General features: G+C 42.3%; 1 protein-coding gene across 1 annotated transcript in view; it reads left to right on the top strand.

Moving 5' to 3' along the window:
- Positions 1–17,268, top strand: part of AFF3 (AF4/FMR2 family, member 3) — a 618,084-nt gene that overhangs the window by 531,952 nt on the left and 68,864 nt on the right. Inside the window, exon 12 of the mRNA XM_006887856.1 lies at positions 8,864–9,062. Within this exon, the coding sequence (XP_006887918.1) occupies positions 8,864–9,062 (199 nt within the window). The remainder of the gene's footprint in view (positions 1–8,863; positions 9,063–17,268) is intronic.

The raw sequence follows: 17,268 nt of genomic DNA, 5'->3' as shown, positions 1-17,268 counted from the left end.
TCATGAAGAACAGAAGCCCAGGAGGTGACAGAGTCCACAACTGAGTTAGCAGTAGGACAGGTCCTGGGTGGTGGAAATGCTATACAGTCAACTACTAACATTAAAGTTAGAAGTTCAGACCTACAGTGCAACAATGAATGAATGAGAACCCAAAATCTCTGTAAATGTTCATTAAAACTAATAAAATTTAATAATAATTTAAAAAAAAAGTTCAGACCTTTGGTAACCAAGTTTTGTGACCCAAAGCTCTTCATAAAACTGGAATACTAGCTTCTGTTGCTTCATCTCTGATGGTCCTCCAAGTCAGCAGAAGGCAGCACTACCCTGCCCTGTGCTGTCTCCATGATCACTTACAGATTGTACTGTGATGATCCATAGGGTTTTCAGTGGCTGATTTCTAGGAACAGATCATCTTAAATAGATCCCAGTTTGTTTTCATCTGGAAACGTGCACTGAAACCTGTTCAGCTTTATAGCAACAAGCAGGTATCCACTGATGGTGGACAAAGGGTGGTGACTGAGCATGAGATGCATTAACCAGGAGAAACCTGGTGAAAAGTTCTACCATGGCCATGTAAATGGTCCAATGGATTTACCGGGAAGATCTCTTGACTCTTGGGCTACTGTGGAAAGGATTCCGGACGTTATAGCACCAGTGTTGAAATAAGAAAAAAAAATGATGTCCAAATGTATAGTCTTCCTATATTACTGAATTTCCATTCTGCTAAATATTGCTGACTTTCCCTTCCTAATGTCAACACACACAATGGTTAAGAGCTTAGCTGCTAATCAGAACATCTGATGTTCAAACCTACTGGCAGCTCACCAGGAGAAAAGGCTTAGTGTTAAGTTCTTGTAAGTGTCACAGCCTGGGGAATCCAATGAGGCAGTTGTACTTTGTCTTAAAGGGTCTTTAGGAGTCAGAATCAACTAAAAAAATATACGTACCAATAATGTCAGAAGGAGGTTTCTGGGACTTTTGATACTACACAGTGCTACCATATGCTTTTTGAAGGCAATAATGAGGCTTTTCCTCACATACTTTTGGCATGTTGCTAAGACATGAAGCTGGGAAAGGGGGGGAGGGGTCGGTGAAGGAGAGGAAGACCCTCAACCAGGTGGATTGACATGGTGACTGCTGTAGTGGTCTCTTGTGTATCAGGAAGTGTGAAGATGGTGCAGGACAGGACTGGGTTTAGATCTTTTGTTCATAGGGTCACTGTGAGTCATACTCCACTGACAGTACCTGGCCTTTCCAGCTTATCTTGCCCAAGCCCTCTTTTTAGGCTAATCACTATGCCATCTGGAGTCTTGACATGTACTAAGCTATATCCCTTTCCTGTTTATGTGTGGACTTCAGTGTAATGTTTATAACTCTCAAATGTCATCTTGTATTAAAAGGCAATTTCTAAAATCTTTTGATCAGAGGAGGATTTAAAAACCACTAAAACAATTGAAAGAAGAAGTTCAGGCTGCTTTGAAGAACATGGCAAAAAATAAGGCTCCAGGAATAGATGGTATACCAATTGACATATTTCAGTTAACAGATGCTGCCCTGGACGTGCTCACAAAGTTGTGCCAAGAAATCTGGAGAACGACCACTTGGCCAACTGACTGGAAGAGATCGATATTTGTTCCTATCACAAAGAAAGGTGACCCAACCAAATGTGGAAACTACAGAACAAGTTCACTGATTTCACATGCAAGCAAGATTTTACTGAAGATTATCCAAAAACAACTGGAACAGCACATCAACAGAGAACTACCAGAAGTCCAGACTGGTTTCAGAAGGGGTCATGGTACTAGAGATATTGTAGCTGATGTTAGATGGATCTTGGCTGAAAGCAGGGAATATCAGAGGAATGTCTATCTGTGTTTCATTGACTATGCAAAGGCATTTGACTGTGTAGATCATAACAAACTGTGGCTGACTCTGAGAAGAATGGGAATCCCAGAACACTTGATCGTTCTAATGCAAAACTTATACTTGGACCAGGAGGCAGTCGTCAAAACAGAGCAAGGGAACACTGCATGGTTCAAAATTGGGAAGGGCGTATGCCAGGGATGCATCCTATCTCCATACCTTTTCAACCTATATGCAGAACAGATTATCCGGGAGGCTGGGCTCTATGAGGAGAAATGTGGGGTCAAGATTGGTGGACGAATTATCAACAATCTGCTTTATGTGGATGACACAACCCTGCTTGCTGAAACTGAGGAGGACCTGAAGCACCTGCTGCAGAGTGTCAAGGACTGCACCCTACAATATGGATTGAGGCTCAATGTCAAGAAGACAAAGATTCTCACCACTGGACCAATTGGCAGCATCAGGATGGATGGTGAAGAGATTGAGATTGTACACAGCTTTAGTTTGCTTGGCTCCATAGTCAACAGTCTTGGCACCAGCAGCCCGGAAATTAAAAGGTGCATTGCCATGGGAAAGTCTGCTGTTAGGGACCTCTCCAAAGTGCTGAAGAGCAGTGGTGTCTCTCTGGAGACTAAGGTGCGTCTGATACAGGCCATGGTCTTCGCAATCACTTGTTATGCATCAAAGAGTTGGACAATGACCAAGGAGGATAGAAGGAGAATTGATGCCTTTGAGCTGTGGTGCTGGAGAAGAGTATTGAGAATACCATGGACTGCTAGGAAAACAGATTTGTCCTGGAGAGGGTTAAACCGGCTGGCTCCTTGGAGGCAAGGATTCTGAGGCTCCATCTAACTTACTTTGGACATGTTGTGAGGAGAGACCGGTCCTTAAAGAGGGACATCATGCTTGGGAGGGTGGAGGGACGGCGCAGGAGAGGAAGGCCCTCTATGAGGTGGGTTGATTCAGTGACTGGGATAATTGGGATGGGAGTGTCAGAGACAGTGCGATTGGCACAGGACAGAGCGGAGTTTAGGGCTGTTGTACATAGGGTCGCTATGAGTCGCAGGCGACTCGACGGCACATAACAACAACAACAAAACAATTGGCTTATAAAGTAAGGAAAATGAAAACAGCATAACAAGGATGATTGCCTACAACCATAAACCTACTCTGAGGAAAAATGAGAGTCTCAAATGATCCCGTTATTAAAACAGAATAAAAATACCTGAAATAAGCTACCAACTCAAGAAGCTTATAAAAACTTTAAAATAAACATGAAAAGTGCAGAAGGAAGCAAATCCAGAAAATAATAAAATTATTCTATAAACCAAGCTATTTATTTGAAAATATAAACCAGCCAACCTTTTCCAATTTAATGAAAATAAAAATTTTAATAAGTGACAATAAATTTCATATTTTAAAGTGAGTAACTTAGAAAATTTATGCTAATAAACCTAAAAATATTAGCTATTTTGAGAAAATATCCATTTTTTTCAATTAACAAAAGGTAGACCAATTATTTGGTTATTTCCAATAATCAGATTACAAACCACATCAAGCTATCATCATTATAAAAAGCTTTAGATCTTTTTAACTCCAATATAATAAAGAACAAATAATCCTGATACTTTGAGCAAGCAAGATTGTGTCTTTTGCATAACACTGCATAACATTCTTACCAACACATTGTTGGTAAGAATTAACAAGAAGAAAGGGGAAAAAAACTTTTCTGAAACAGAAAACAATATACAAAAGCATTTAACTTATTATCACAAAAGATTTATCAAAAGTAGCGAGAAATTTGTTATAAATGAGATTAGGAAGTAGGATATGGACTGGATATTTGATTGAGGAAAGACCATAAAGAGCACTAAGGGAGAAACTGGGGAGAGAAAATTTAAGTATAGAAATCACTTTGTTTTGTTTTTGGAAGATACTCATAATGAATTCCTTTAATTAGCTTTTTCCATTCTCACTACTCATAATGTAGTTTTAGTTTCAGATCAAATAATATTGACAAAGATGCTAAAGAAGAATACTGATGTCGGGGTGCTGGTTATAGTTTGCGATTCATTGATTTTATTTTTTTAAGAGAATGTTGAGTGTGAAAGAATTGTAGCCTCTTCTGAAATATTATCAGTGGTCTGAACTGCACCAGTGATGCAGGCCAAAAGGCACTGGGCTAGCTGTCACAGCTGTCCACACAGTATCAACCAGGCAGAAAGCCTGTCACCAACTTTCTGTTCCTTGAAAACTTGTGGACAGCTTTGGAACAGACCATTAGCTTGGCAGGCAGGAGCACCCCTTAGGCTGTGAGATCTAGAATTTGTGCTTTAGGTTCCAGATCTTTTCTTTTATGAGCTGTATTCAAACTTAGTCGGGGCCAGACTGTAAAAGGAATGTGTCGTTGAAGCCAAAGGAAAGGACATGGTAAGCTGATGCCTTCAAATAACTCGGGAGCTCCCTCAGAGGTTTGGATTTCATCTTGACTCACAAAGTCAGCAAATCAGCTCATGAAATCAACATTTAAAAAGGTGAACAGTCCACCCATGAGGAAGCTGAGTTTCTATCAGAGCAGATGAAATCCAAAGTGAAAAGAGGAATTGTTACTATTAGAACAGGTTACCTCCAAAGGTGCTGAAGTGCCCATAAGTTTATTAATTATTTAATGGCACAGAGAGATTGCTGCTTTTTGAAAGGCCAAGTCTATTATTTTTTAAAGCATTAATCCAAAAATGAAAATTTTATTCCATAAAATAATTTTAAAGATAATTATATGTCAGGCACTGTCCTAGGGTTTGGTTACACACAGACTTTTTTTTTTTTTCATGACCTCAGTGATATCTTTTTCATGAATGCAGAATTGATGAATCATGAAATGTCATTGATGCCAAGAATTTTAGTATGTAATTTCCTAAACATTGTTCAGAGTATGATGATATCATTATATCAGTGGGTCTCTGTTATCATTTCTTTGTGGAAAAATCTGCAAACTCAGTTTTTGTAATTTAGCTACTAAGGATGATAGAAAGAGAATTGATGCATTTGAGCTGTGGTACTGGAAAAAAGTATTGACTATACTATGGACTGCTAGAAGAACAAACAGATTCATCCTAGAGAGGATGAGACCAGGCTGCTCCTTGGATACAAGGATTCTAAAGCTTTTTCTGACATACTTTGGGCATATTAAAGGAAGGTCCAGTCCTTGGAAAGGTACATCATGCTTGAGAGGGTAAAGGGACAGTGCAGGAGAGGAAGACCCTCAATGAGATGGATTGACTCAGTGACTAGGTTAATGAGGGTAGGTGTGTCAGAGACAGTAAGTTTGGCACGGCATAGAGCAGGGTATAGGGCTGTTGTACATAGGGTCACTGTGAGTCACAGATGACTCGACAGCACATAACAACAACATTGGCATGCTAAAATTTTCCATTTGGAATTTTCATCATGGGGTCAGAGGTAGTTGAATTCTCACCCTCCATGTGGGACATTAGGATCCAGTTTGAAGCCAGAACACTTCAGATACACCTATAGCCTGTCAGTGGAATTGTGCATGTTGCTCTGATATTGAACAGGATTTAGAAGGGTGCTATTGTGATACTGGACACTTAATCAAGGCTTTCAAAGAAAGTAGGAGGAAAATCCTGTCTATCTACTTCCAAAAGTCAGACAGCAGAAACTTTGCTATTCACCTTCCCATTGGATGTGAGGACGCCATGACTCAGGGGTCAGGTGGAGAGCCTTGCTGTTAGCCTCGTGGTAGGAAGCTGCACTGAACCCAAATGCACATGGGAGAAGGATAGGCAACCTCCTTTCAGTTTACTGCCTCTGCAAACTTGCTGAAGTGTCAGCTGTGGGCCCATTTTGAATTGATGGCACACAATAACAACATCTTTGAAAAGCGTTTCTAGTATGTCTTTGTTTCTACCTTCTTGATTCTGTAACTCCAAAGAGCCTTCCTGACTGAGCGAAGCCCATCTTGGTATTAGGATTACTCTGCAGTAATAACCAGCCCTGGCTTCATCACCTTTGCTTTTTATCCAGTTCTCTTGGTACTGTAGTATATCTTTCTTTATTCCAAGGACTTTCCTGACAACATGTGTGAAATTCGACACAGTGACTACAACAATGAACTTTGAGTGTGCAGAAATTGTGAGGACAGCACAGAGGATAGGGCCAAATTTTGATCTGTTGTTCATAGGGTTCTATGAATCATAGTCAACTCAGCAGCACTTAACAATAACTAATAGAGCTTTCCCACGAGAAGCAAAGCAGATGCATGCACTCAAGACAAGAAGAACAGTCATTGTATTGAGGCCAGAATGATGGCTGTCTCCAGGGACCTGCACAAAGACTAATACAATGATTTGTTACCTCCCAGGAAATCTGGAGAGTGACTGAGTCCACAGTGGAGGGGCCAGAGCCCTCTCGGGCACCTTGCCCTCATCCTTGAAATGGTTTCTCCCTCCCCCCACCCCCGCTTGTTTTTAATTCTTTGTCTCAATCATTAAAACAGTACTATATCCATTCTTGATCCCAGATTTATCATAAACCTCACAGTCCTTACAAATAACACTTGGGGGGTGGGAAACCCTAAATGCTCAGCTCTGTTAACCATTTTAAGCATAGAGCATAATCATTCTACTATAACTGTCATTTTGAAGTTAGTTTCCTAATTTCAGAAAGGAAATGTAAAATCAGAAGGCATTTCTGCCAGTCTCATTGAGCTTTGAGATCCTCTCTCCTCGGGCCAGTGTGCTTCATGATGGCAGCATAGCAGTCATAAAAGGAGGCAGCCTGGTAACTCTTTAATGGACATTTTCTCAGAAATTAAAGCATTGCTTTTCAAAAGGCAGTAAATCCCTTTTTAGGGTAAGCCACAGGGAATTCCACTCAAGCCACCACCTTGGCTGCACATACAAAGCCTATGTACAGGTAGAAGTGGCATCCCATGATGCTTTCTGTTTGAATTAAAGCAGACGGGATATACTGATCAATAATCAAAGGCGGTGACCATCCTACCAAGCCAATCAAAATGCCCTTGATGCGTCTTAATTTTCCAGTTTTCCCCCTGTGTCGTTGCAGCTGGTGGCGGAGAAACACACCTCTCCTCCACATCTTTGCCTGCCATCCTTTTCACAAGGAAGTCATTGGGTCATGTGTTTTTATTCCGAGTGTTTGGGAGTCTACCCACCATACTGTTAACATGGATCCCAGATGTTTAAACTCAGTCAGGATCCAAGAAGCCTTTCTTTTTTTCATGACCCCATTGAAAGTAGCCGTTTTGTTCAGCCAACAGGAAAGATGGATTATAGTTCATAAGGGAAGAAAGAAATATTACAGCCCCTTTATCATTAACCTTCCCTTCCCCTCTTCTGTCTCAAGTTTCAGGATTCCTCACTCAGCACCAGGCACAAATGATATGCTACAGGAGAACTCACAGCAGCTCAGGCAAGGCGTAAATGAGCAGATGTTGTCTGATGGCTGTTTGTCAGACCGTAGGTATTGACTGTGATGATGGTGGAAGAAATAAAAAACCCTGGAGAAGCCTGTGTGCAAACACTGTCCCCACCTCCACACCCTCTTTGCTGTTCAGATGGTGGAAGATATAAAAACTACTAAAGAAGCCTGTGTGCAGACTCTGTCCCAACCTCCACTCCCTCCTTGCTGTTCAAAAAAAACCCAACAAAACCCACCACTTTTATTTTCTAATTTCCGGCGAGATAATTTCTTGTCTTGTTATTCTTATAGGAGAAGTGAGGCTTCAATCCATGCTAACTCTCCCTGCCCCTTAACCCCTGTCACACTGCTGATTTATCAGAGTCTGTCCTTGGGGAAAGCATTTGTCAAAGATTTAAAGGGGGGTGAAAAGAACTCTTTACCTTGTCCAGGCTGCTTTGCACTTTAGACCATAAACCCTGAATCACTCCCAGGCCCCTGGCTCAGTCATACTGAAGCTGGGGTCATAAAGAAGTGGCAAGTAGATATTTGCTGACTCAACATTCTAGAAACTCCTTTTCCTGAATTTAAAATTTAACCTCAAAAAACTCATTCTGAGGTTCAATTAATAAAGGATTATTTGAAGATGTTGAATATTATGTGAGTACTGAAAATCTTCCTTTTGGCTGGAACACTTTCTGGTTGGATGTGTGCTGTGTGAATTTTTGTGGTGAATCAATTACCATTGGAGAGCATCTATTTTTTTTCCTGTTGTCTTTGAGTATATACTAGTTTTCTGGAAAGTTTCAGTGGCGATCTGAGCATCAGGTAGAAATTCTAGGTGCTTTTATAAGCCACTGCACCGCGCGGTTGGGTGGTAAAAGTTGGGAATATGTGCAAAATGGGATTATGCACTTCAGTGTGTTCAAGAAGAGGTTAGTTTTATGCAGCTGGAGTTTGTTCACCTGCCTGAATGAGAAAGTGAAGAGACAGAGGAGGCTGTAACTTCAAATGCTCTCTGGCCTCAGAGCCTTCAGCCTGGAAAACTCCAAGCAGAAGGAAGCCCACACTTGCTAACAGCCTCCTAATCCCTGCCCTGCTAGCTGCATTTTCTGTGGGGGCTGTGAAGGAAGCAAACAGCCATTTTCACACTTTGAAATCTACTTCTGACCATTTTGGATGACCTTGCATTTCAGGTAGATGACTGCCTTTAGAGATGCCGTTGAAAAGCATTGCCGGAACAGCAGCAGAAGAGAACGCGTCACTCAGAATTCATTCCTCCTTCCCTTCTAAAATGACCACACAAATATCTCGTGCCCCATGACAAAGTGGAACCAACTTTCAGTCTCAATTTTATGGCTTAAATAAAATTATTACCCCTCTTCTCAAAAGCATTAGGATGCCTTTGACCTAGATTCTTGCTCCTCAAGTTCCAGTTCATGGTCGGTTCTGGCTGCGGAGGCTGCGTGCCTTCTCTTGGCTCTCGGTGGTGTGTTTGTGTTTGCTCACTTGCTCTCCTCTCCTTCCCTTTCCTTCCTGGGGCGTCATGGGTTGGCAGCACCGTGGGCCAGCCGGCCAACTGCAGAGCCTCCGTGCCTTCCAGCAAGGGCAGCAGCAGCGGCAGCGGCAGCGGCAGCAGCAGCAGCAGCAGCAGCTCCTCCAGTGACTCCGAGAGCAGTTCTGGATCCGACTCCGAGACCGAGAGCAGCTCTAGTGAGAGCGAGGGCAGCAAGGCCCCCCACTACTCCAGCCCCGAGGTAGGAGCTCTGCGCGGCCCCAGGGGTGCCTCTTGTTCCACTGTGCTTCTGTGTGTCTCTCTTTCCTTCCTCTCAGGGGACCCCAAACCATAGCCCTGTAATGGGAGAACTGCTTCAAGTGGACACTTACTTTGAACAAGCCTTTGGTCCTTGGACCTCGTCCTGCCTTGCCCCCCACTCCCCCACAATTCTGATATCCTTTGAAGTATGGAAACATCATCTTTCATTCTCCAGAAATCTCTGTTTTGACTTCTAGAAATTTCCAAGTATGTTATGGACACCACTGACTGGGAATAACCTCTGGGTCAGAGATCCCTAAGGGTCAGCCAAGGCAATAACTAGGCTGAGAAGTTCACCCCCTAAGAAGTGTGCCTACCCATAAATCACCAGGGAAGATGTTTTTATGGACCTGACATGGTTAGAATCTTACCTTTTTTTGCAGTTTGTCACAGATTAGAAGGACAAGAACTACAAATATTAATAAAACCTTTTTAACAGCATTTTCTTTGTGAAAAATACAAAATGGGGAAAATTAGCGTCAATCTGCAAATAATATTGAAACCTTTTATAGCTAGCTGAGCATCTGGGTGAACAATTTAAAAGTCTCATATAAAACCATTATAAAGTACCAGTAAAAGCATTGCTATGTCTACTTCAACATGAAAAAGGGGAAAGGGAAATTAAATTCAGAGCAGAAAGGTTCTTGGGAGAGGGCTGAGCACAGATTTCTCATCTGGGGGACCACAAGGGTAACTTCGATTTCTAAAGGGATAAAATACACTTTTGTCTTGAGCATATAAACATTTGAGAATGCCATGGATTGTGAGGTTTACATTTTTTATTTAGATGTTAAGGACCCAATTTCAAAATCAATTCTGAAATGGAACAAAGCCCACTTAGACACTCATGCCGATGAGAGGGCACCACTGTTATAGATGGGCACAGCACATATTTCTAGCCTTTGTGCTAATGTTTTTATGGAAAAGAAGTGGTTTGTGTTTCGTCTCAAATTCATAGAGTACCTCTTAAATTCCATTCAGGTTTCTTCCACTCCCCTCTCTCTCAGGAGCCTGGGGCCTTTTTTGCAAGAGCCCTGAAAAACCCCAGTTTTCCTTCCCCAGAGTGCTCCTTTCCTTTTCAAAACCCCCCTGCTCTGCACCACAGCTCTTCTTCCTAAGTGTCTCCTACCTTCTGTGCTCCTTGCCACGTGGCTCTTCTCTTACTTCTCTCTCTCCTCTTCCTCCTCTTCTGTCTCTCCCTCTCTCTCCTCTTTGTCCTCCTCCCCTTTGCCCTCTGTCTTCCTCTCCCCCGCCTCTTTTTCTCTGTTTCTTCTCTCTATCTTCCCTCGTCTCTTTCTCCTCCTCTCTCATAGGAAAGCAACATTAACTTATAAAAAAAATTATAGGTGGCTATAACCCTTGTTACTACCAGGGACCAAACTGTTGCTGCTGCTTCATCATTCCACTTGTTTGGTCTATCAGTGTTCATTCAACAAACATTTAATGAGCATGTGAGACAGCCAGTATATTTGACTCTGGTTCAGCGGTTACATGGCAGCAAAAGTCCTTATTTTTGTTTTCATAGAGCTGACATTCTAATAAAGATCATTTGAAGCAAAGGGGAAAAAATAACACAGGAGTTACACAAAATAAAGCAGAGGCATTAAGCAGCCGTTTTATGTTTTAATTTGTGGAGGAACTCTAAAATATTCAGTTGTGAAGACTGACTGTGTCCCGGTGAGTGTTGATATCTTTGAATATCACCACATCCAGGCTCTTCTTATAACTTGACAGATTAAATTCATCAACATTGAATCTTATTTTCATGGTAAAATGTGAATCCCAGAGCTCCTGTATGAGGCTGAAACCTGGTCTTAAAGAAGTACAGCTATAAAATGCTTTCAGCAAATTCTTTCTAAATGTCACTGAGATAATTACAAAGACTTAAACTCCTTAGTGATGAAAGAAGACTTGTCATTTCTCCCAGCAGCTATCAATTAGGCCCCCAACCCAGGAGAGGGTACACTGACCCAAGCAGACCCAAAGTTTATGTTCCCTGAGACCACATCTGGTTTTCAGTTCCTTCCCTCTCTCTGCAAAGAGAATACAGAAGCATCAATGCATGTGTTCACCAAACTGCATTTCATTTTTTCAGAGGATTAATGCAGACATGTACCCTTTTGAAAGAAAATGGGTTTGCAGACCCCCCCCCCAAAAAAAATCATGACGTGAGCAGTAGGGGCTTCCAGTGGCACAACAATTAACTGCTCAATTATTAACCAAAAGAGGGTTGTTTCAAACCCACTCATCTGTACCACAGAAGAAAGGCCTGCGGTCTGTCTCTGTAACAATTGTGGTGGTGGTGGTGGTGTGTACCATCGAGTCAGAACTGACCCATAGCTGAACCTCCAGTGGGTTTTCAGAGGAAGTAAATGGTACTGGAAGAAACTGCCCATCTTTCTCCCACAGAACAACCGGTGGATTTGAACCACATAAAACTGGCCGTTTCATTGACAGCACAATTCTTTACCACTAAACCACCAGGAAGGAGCTCTGGTGACCTAATGGCAAGAAGTTGCGCTGGAATCCCGAAGGCATATGGTTCAAGACCATCAGCTACTCTGTGGAAGAAGGATGGGTAGTCTCCTCCCCAGTGATTAACTGCCTCTGAAAACCCATCTGGGGGTCAACTATGAGTCATTTCAGACTGAATGGTACACAGCAACAGTAACAACAAAACACCAGGGAGTTCTGCTGGCCTCGTGGTAAGAAACTGGGCTGCAGTTCCAAAGGCCTACAGTTTGAATCCACCAGCTGCTCCACAGGAGAAGGAAGAATAGTCTCCTCCCCTGCAGTTTACTGCCTCTGAAAATCCACTGGAGGGTCAGCTATGTGTTGGTTCCGACTTGACAGTACAGAAGAACAAGATACCAGAGCTCCCCTCTTGTAACAGTTACAGCCCTCTCCCCTCTACACACACACACATACATACACACACATATCTTCATGGGTATACTCTCATTGCATCACATTAAATGACTGAGTCAAACATTGACTTGACCAGCCCCAAAGCGGAGACAGGAGTTAGCATAGTAACAGGAGTTAGCATACTCTGACTGTTTCTTGCCCCACAGCATCACTGCAGAGTTCTGCCTGAGCTGACCCAGATCACCATACAAAGAATGGGGACACCCCTTTCAGGCTCTTGGCTGCATGGCCACACACTTCACCTTCCACTGTCCAGCTGGGTTATGCTGCTTCGAAATAAAATGCACCCAGCCCTCTACTTCCACTTCTGGGAGCATCCTAATATGTAAGAGAAAGGAAATGCACCTAGGGTTCTCAGACACCCACCTACACTCTCAGTTCGAAGTGCCAGTGCTTCTTGGCAAGCCCTCTGGGCTCACCTGTTTTTCATATGCACTGCTCTTTATTACGATGGCAGTTTGAAAGCTACTTCATTTTGCCTGAATCAAAGTAGTATAATAATATCATGTACATAAGCAAACATGGAAGTCCACTGTCCATAGATTTCCTCAGCCGCCCATCCCCTCTCTGTGACCTGATGTTTGCATAGTTGTTTTCAGCCTAATCTTTCTCTCTGGTGTTTATCTTCCTTCCTGGCACTGTACATTCCAGTCAGCCAGAATGTTTACCCTAGCACACAAGTTCCCTAGGTCAGTATTTCCCCAGATAGTACATAGGAGAAAGAGGGAAAGGCTGATTATATCAATTTAAGGAATACAGTTAAGTTTGTTCTATCTCTGGTGGCCTAGCAGTAAGGAGTTGCGCTGCTACACTAAAAACAAGCAGTTGGAATCCGCCAGCTTCTTCATGAGAGAAAGATGGTCAGTCTCCTGTGAAAAGCAGCTGGAGGGTTAGGTATGGGTCAGATCTGACTTGCCAACATACAGCAACAATGGTAACTGGATAGTAGGGCCTCATTGAGCCCTTTGTATTCTTCATGTAAACTACTTTCCCTTGAAACAGTTCTCAGTCTACCTGACCGTGCTGCCCTAGGTTAGTCTCGAGCATCAGAATCACCTTATAAAGAACACTGAGCCTAGTCTTCCTGAATCTCACACAGTTGAGCTGTTGCTAGGTAGAAACATGACATGAGTCACTCAATGAGCCAACAAGGGTCTTCTTTGGTTAGGTACCTCCCGACTGCATGGAACAGGGGGTCCTCTGAAGGGTATGAGTGAAGCAGGGCCAAGTTTAAAGGAGAGAGCTTGTGCACAAGTCAGAGCTCACCACTACTTACAGTTCATTAGGGAGGAGAATCGTGGCTGAAAAGATAAAGAAGCAGCAAACAAATAAAAACACTGGGCAAAACCTCAGGACAGACAGCTTGGAAAATAGACTAAGGCTGCAGCCTGGCATTGGACTAGAGTCAGAATCCCTGGGTCTGCCATAGAACTCTTCATTGCTTAGGCCCTCTTGGTGACAATTGCCTCAACTGCAGAATGGCAGATACCCCTGTCCACCCTAAATTGTGAGAGTGTTGTAAAGCATAAATGATGTCACTTGAGTAATAACAATGCATTGTGAATTGTTTTTATTAGGAACAGAGTCATAGCAATCTATCTCCTTAATTTGTGATGGATATTGCAAGGTAGCTTGTGATGGACGGGGACTGTAGGGAATACAGAAGAAATGAGGGCCTGCCTTCAACCTGCAAGGATTTGGTTTTGTTAAAGAGGCAAGATGTATATGAAGCAAAAAATGGACATCAAATGATTGAGCGATTTAGGATAATAGTGAGTAACAAGTATTGCTTGAAAAAGTGTAGGGTTGTTTTTTTTTTTTCTCACAGCTCTAATTCGATTCCAGGTTTCAAGCTGATATCTTTCAGTTGAAGAAGGTCCCATTGGCATGATGGGTTATAAGTTGAAAAAACCAGTAGAGAGAATGTGATCTTTAACCATGGACCAACATTGGTTCAGTCTTGGTGGAGCCTTTAGATACACCACCTAACGTACTTGAGCCTCTTCTACAAGTTGTTGTTGTTGTTGTTGTTGTGTACTGTTAAGTCAGAACCAACTCAAAGCTGACCCTCCAGTGGGTTTCTAGAGGCAGTAAATCACACAGGAGGAGATTGCCCATCCTTTCTCTGCTTCTACAAATTAGAATAATATTTATTATCTTTGAGGTTTAAGTCAGATCATATATGCAAAGTGGAAGGCATATTGTAGGTGTTCAGTCAATAGAAGATGCTTATAAGATGATGGATACCCTTGAACAGCAGTCTGGGAATTTGGATTTTATCTGAGAGGCACTAGAAGGTCATTGTAGATCATTGAGAGAGAGAGCAAGTTAGTAATGTGTTGAAAATGGTACTTCAGACTGCTTTCTTCAGCTGTGAATTGCAGGAAAATGAGCCTAAATCATGTCAGGCAATGGGCTCATCCTAAATTTGTTAAATTCAACCCTTCACTGCTAATACTCTCTCACTGCTACACTTTCTTGTGGATTTCTTTGTGTGCAGCCATATTTTGGTTACAGGCTGACTTCTGTACTGTCTCTAAGACTTCTAACCAGTTCAGTCCAGTTTAGTCATGGCTGAACAGACCCAGATTTGTAGAATATAGGCATACCATAAGGATAACTAGAATGCGAAAAATTGCAGGTCAAAGGCCTGGAGATTCAGAAGAGGTATAATGAGTCCTTTCAGGAGCTTGATTCATTTGGATTATTACCAGAACTGTGAAAACTAGCATACTTTCTACAGAGGGGCGTGGTTGACTGCCATTTTGAACTGGGCACTGCTGCTTCCAACTCTGCCAGTTAAGAGATGTGATTACTATGCAACATGCACACATGTTGTAAAAAGGGAGATCTAGCAAGATATTGACTGATCCTTTTCCCCGTCCCAGTTATTGCTCCAGCACAAATCATATTTTGTAAATGCACATTGTTAGCCACGACTCAACCAGGAAGAACTGATTTGAAGAGCTAATTCTCTCAAACAAGATAGAAGCTGTGTTAGTCCTGGTGGCTGGGCCAGTGTGAATGTTGTGCTCTCTCATATATGTCACCTTTATCTGTAAGCACTCCTAGCGGCATAGTGCATTATGAATGAAGCTGCTAAGTGAAAGATTAGTTCAAAGCCCTCAGCTGCTGTATTGAAAAACGATTCACAGCCTCAAAAATCTGTTGCTGTGCGTTGGAACTAGCTCCGTAGCAGTAGGTTTTGGGGTTTTATTTCTAAGACGCTTCTTCAGCATCCTTTTATATTTAGTATGTAGGGTTTGTTTCAGGAGTCTTAGTGGCACAATGGTTAGAATACTTGCTTGCTAACTGAAAGGTAAGCAGTTCAAATCTATTAGCTGCTCCATGGGGGGGGATAAGAGGGGGCTGTTTGCTTCCACAAAGATCTACAGCTTTGAAGACTGAAGCTTTGCTTTGTCCTGCAGGGCCATTAGAGTCGGGATTGACCCCATAGCAGTGGGTTTAGTTGTTAGCTTCTGATTGTTTCAGGAAATTGATGCACGGAAGTTACTAACTTGTCAAAGGTTATGTAATATGAGAAATGCATCAAGTTTGAAATACAAAGATCAGTCATGATCTCTTTTATGCAGGAGGGGAAGACCCTCTATGAGGTGGATTGATTCAGTGACTGGGGTACTTGGGATGGGTTTGTCAGGGGCAATGAGATTGGCACAGGATAGAGCAGGGTTTAGGGCTATTGTACATAGGGTCGCTATGAGTCGCAAACGACTCGACAGCACATAACAACAACAACAACAACAGTATCTCTCCGGCCTGTGACACACTCTCTCATTTCTGTAAAGTCAGAACCAACTCACAGTTGACCCTCTAGTGAGTTTTCAGAGGCTGTAAATTGCACAGGAAGAGATTGCTTGTCTTTCTCCCACAGTGCAGCTGGTGTATTTGAACCGCTTACCTTTGGCCTGGTAGCATAGATCCTTACCATCAGAATTCCTGATGACAATGGATACCATTAATTCAGCTTGTCAGAGACGGAGGGAAGGAAAAATGTAACCCCCAAATCACTCAAAATATCTCCCCATTTCACTTTTGTCAAAAATGGAAGTTTCTACTTTAATTTCTACACTTAAAAATTTGACTCATTTTTAATTCATTTGTTTTCTTTAATATACCTCTTTTCTATTGATAATAAGCAATGCATGGTAAGTTAACTTCCATTAGCAATTAACATGTACTCTCTGTAAAATGAAACCACATCAGGCCACTGAATCAGATAAAGCACGGGCAGGTCTTCTCTGAAATACGAATTCTCTGTTGCTAAACAAACCATCTTCCCAACATTATTATTTTTTTTTTGGCTTTACAAACAAATTTATTCTAATACACTTTAGAAGGCTGTTGTTGTTGAATACTGTAGAGTTGGAACTGTCCCATTGCTGACCCTCCAGCAGGTTTTCAGAGGCAGTTAATCACACGGTAGGAGATTGCCCATCCTTCTCTCACAGAGCAGATGGTAGCCTCGAACCAGGTGCTTTTGAGATTCCAAATTTGGTGTGCCAGCTCTAGGGGAAAGCGTGGCATTCTCTGTCCTTCCCTGGTGTCAAGGAGCTTCTTCTCAGAGACTTGAGTTCAAAAGACCACATTCAACTCCTTGAAATTCTTTATTGATGTTAGTGAGGTCCCAGCATTGTTAACGTCTGTTGCTTAATCACCATGTCGTCCTCACTGTTCACGTTCCTAACTCAGCCTGGGTCACCATGCCTGGAACTGGCTTGACGTGGGTGGGTTTGGGTTTGAGTGAGTACTTCTCCTTACAATACCTGTTGTATCCTAATTCCCTGTTTCATTGGTTCCACTAAGGTTCTCTTAAGCTCCCCCAAATTTTAGCTCTCCCCAAAATGAAATGCTTTACCACTTCAGTTACCTAAAACCCTGTCTTTAGGCCAAGTCTCACTCACAGTGGCCCTGTAGGACAGAGCAGAACTTCGCCTTATGTTTCCAAGACAGTAACATTACAGAAGCTGACTGCAACATCTTTCTCTTGCTGCACAGTTAGTGGGTTTGAACTGTCAACCTTTAACTACTAAAGTGCCAGGCCTGCCCAAGGCTGGTTATTTGTCCCAGAAGCTCAAGTTTGTATATGGATGAATTATTTTTAAATGTATGCATTAGACACAACTTAAAAATGTTACAGATGTGTTATAATGTGGCATAGTGCCATCTCATGCATTTTTGCCTGGTTGGAGAATAACAGG

The sequence above is a fragment of the Elephantulus edwardii genome, unplaced genomic scaffold (assembly GCF_000299155.1).
Source record: "Elephantulus edwardii isolate Elephantulus edwardi_28Jun2011 unplaced genomic scaffold, EleEdw1.0 scaffold00062, whole genome shotgun sequence".
Classification (NCBI taxonomy): domain Eukaryota; kingdom Metazoa; phylum Chordata; class Mammalia; order Macroscelidea; family Macroscelididae; genus Elephantulus; species Elephantulus edwardii.
This window is presented reverse-complemented; position numbering and strand designations above follow the sequence as displayed.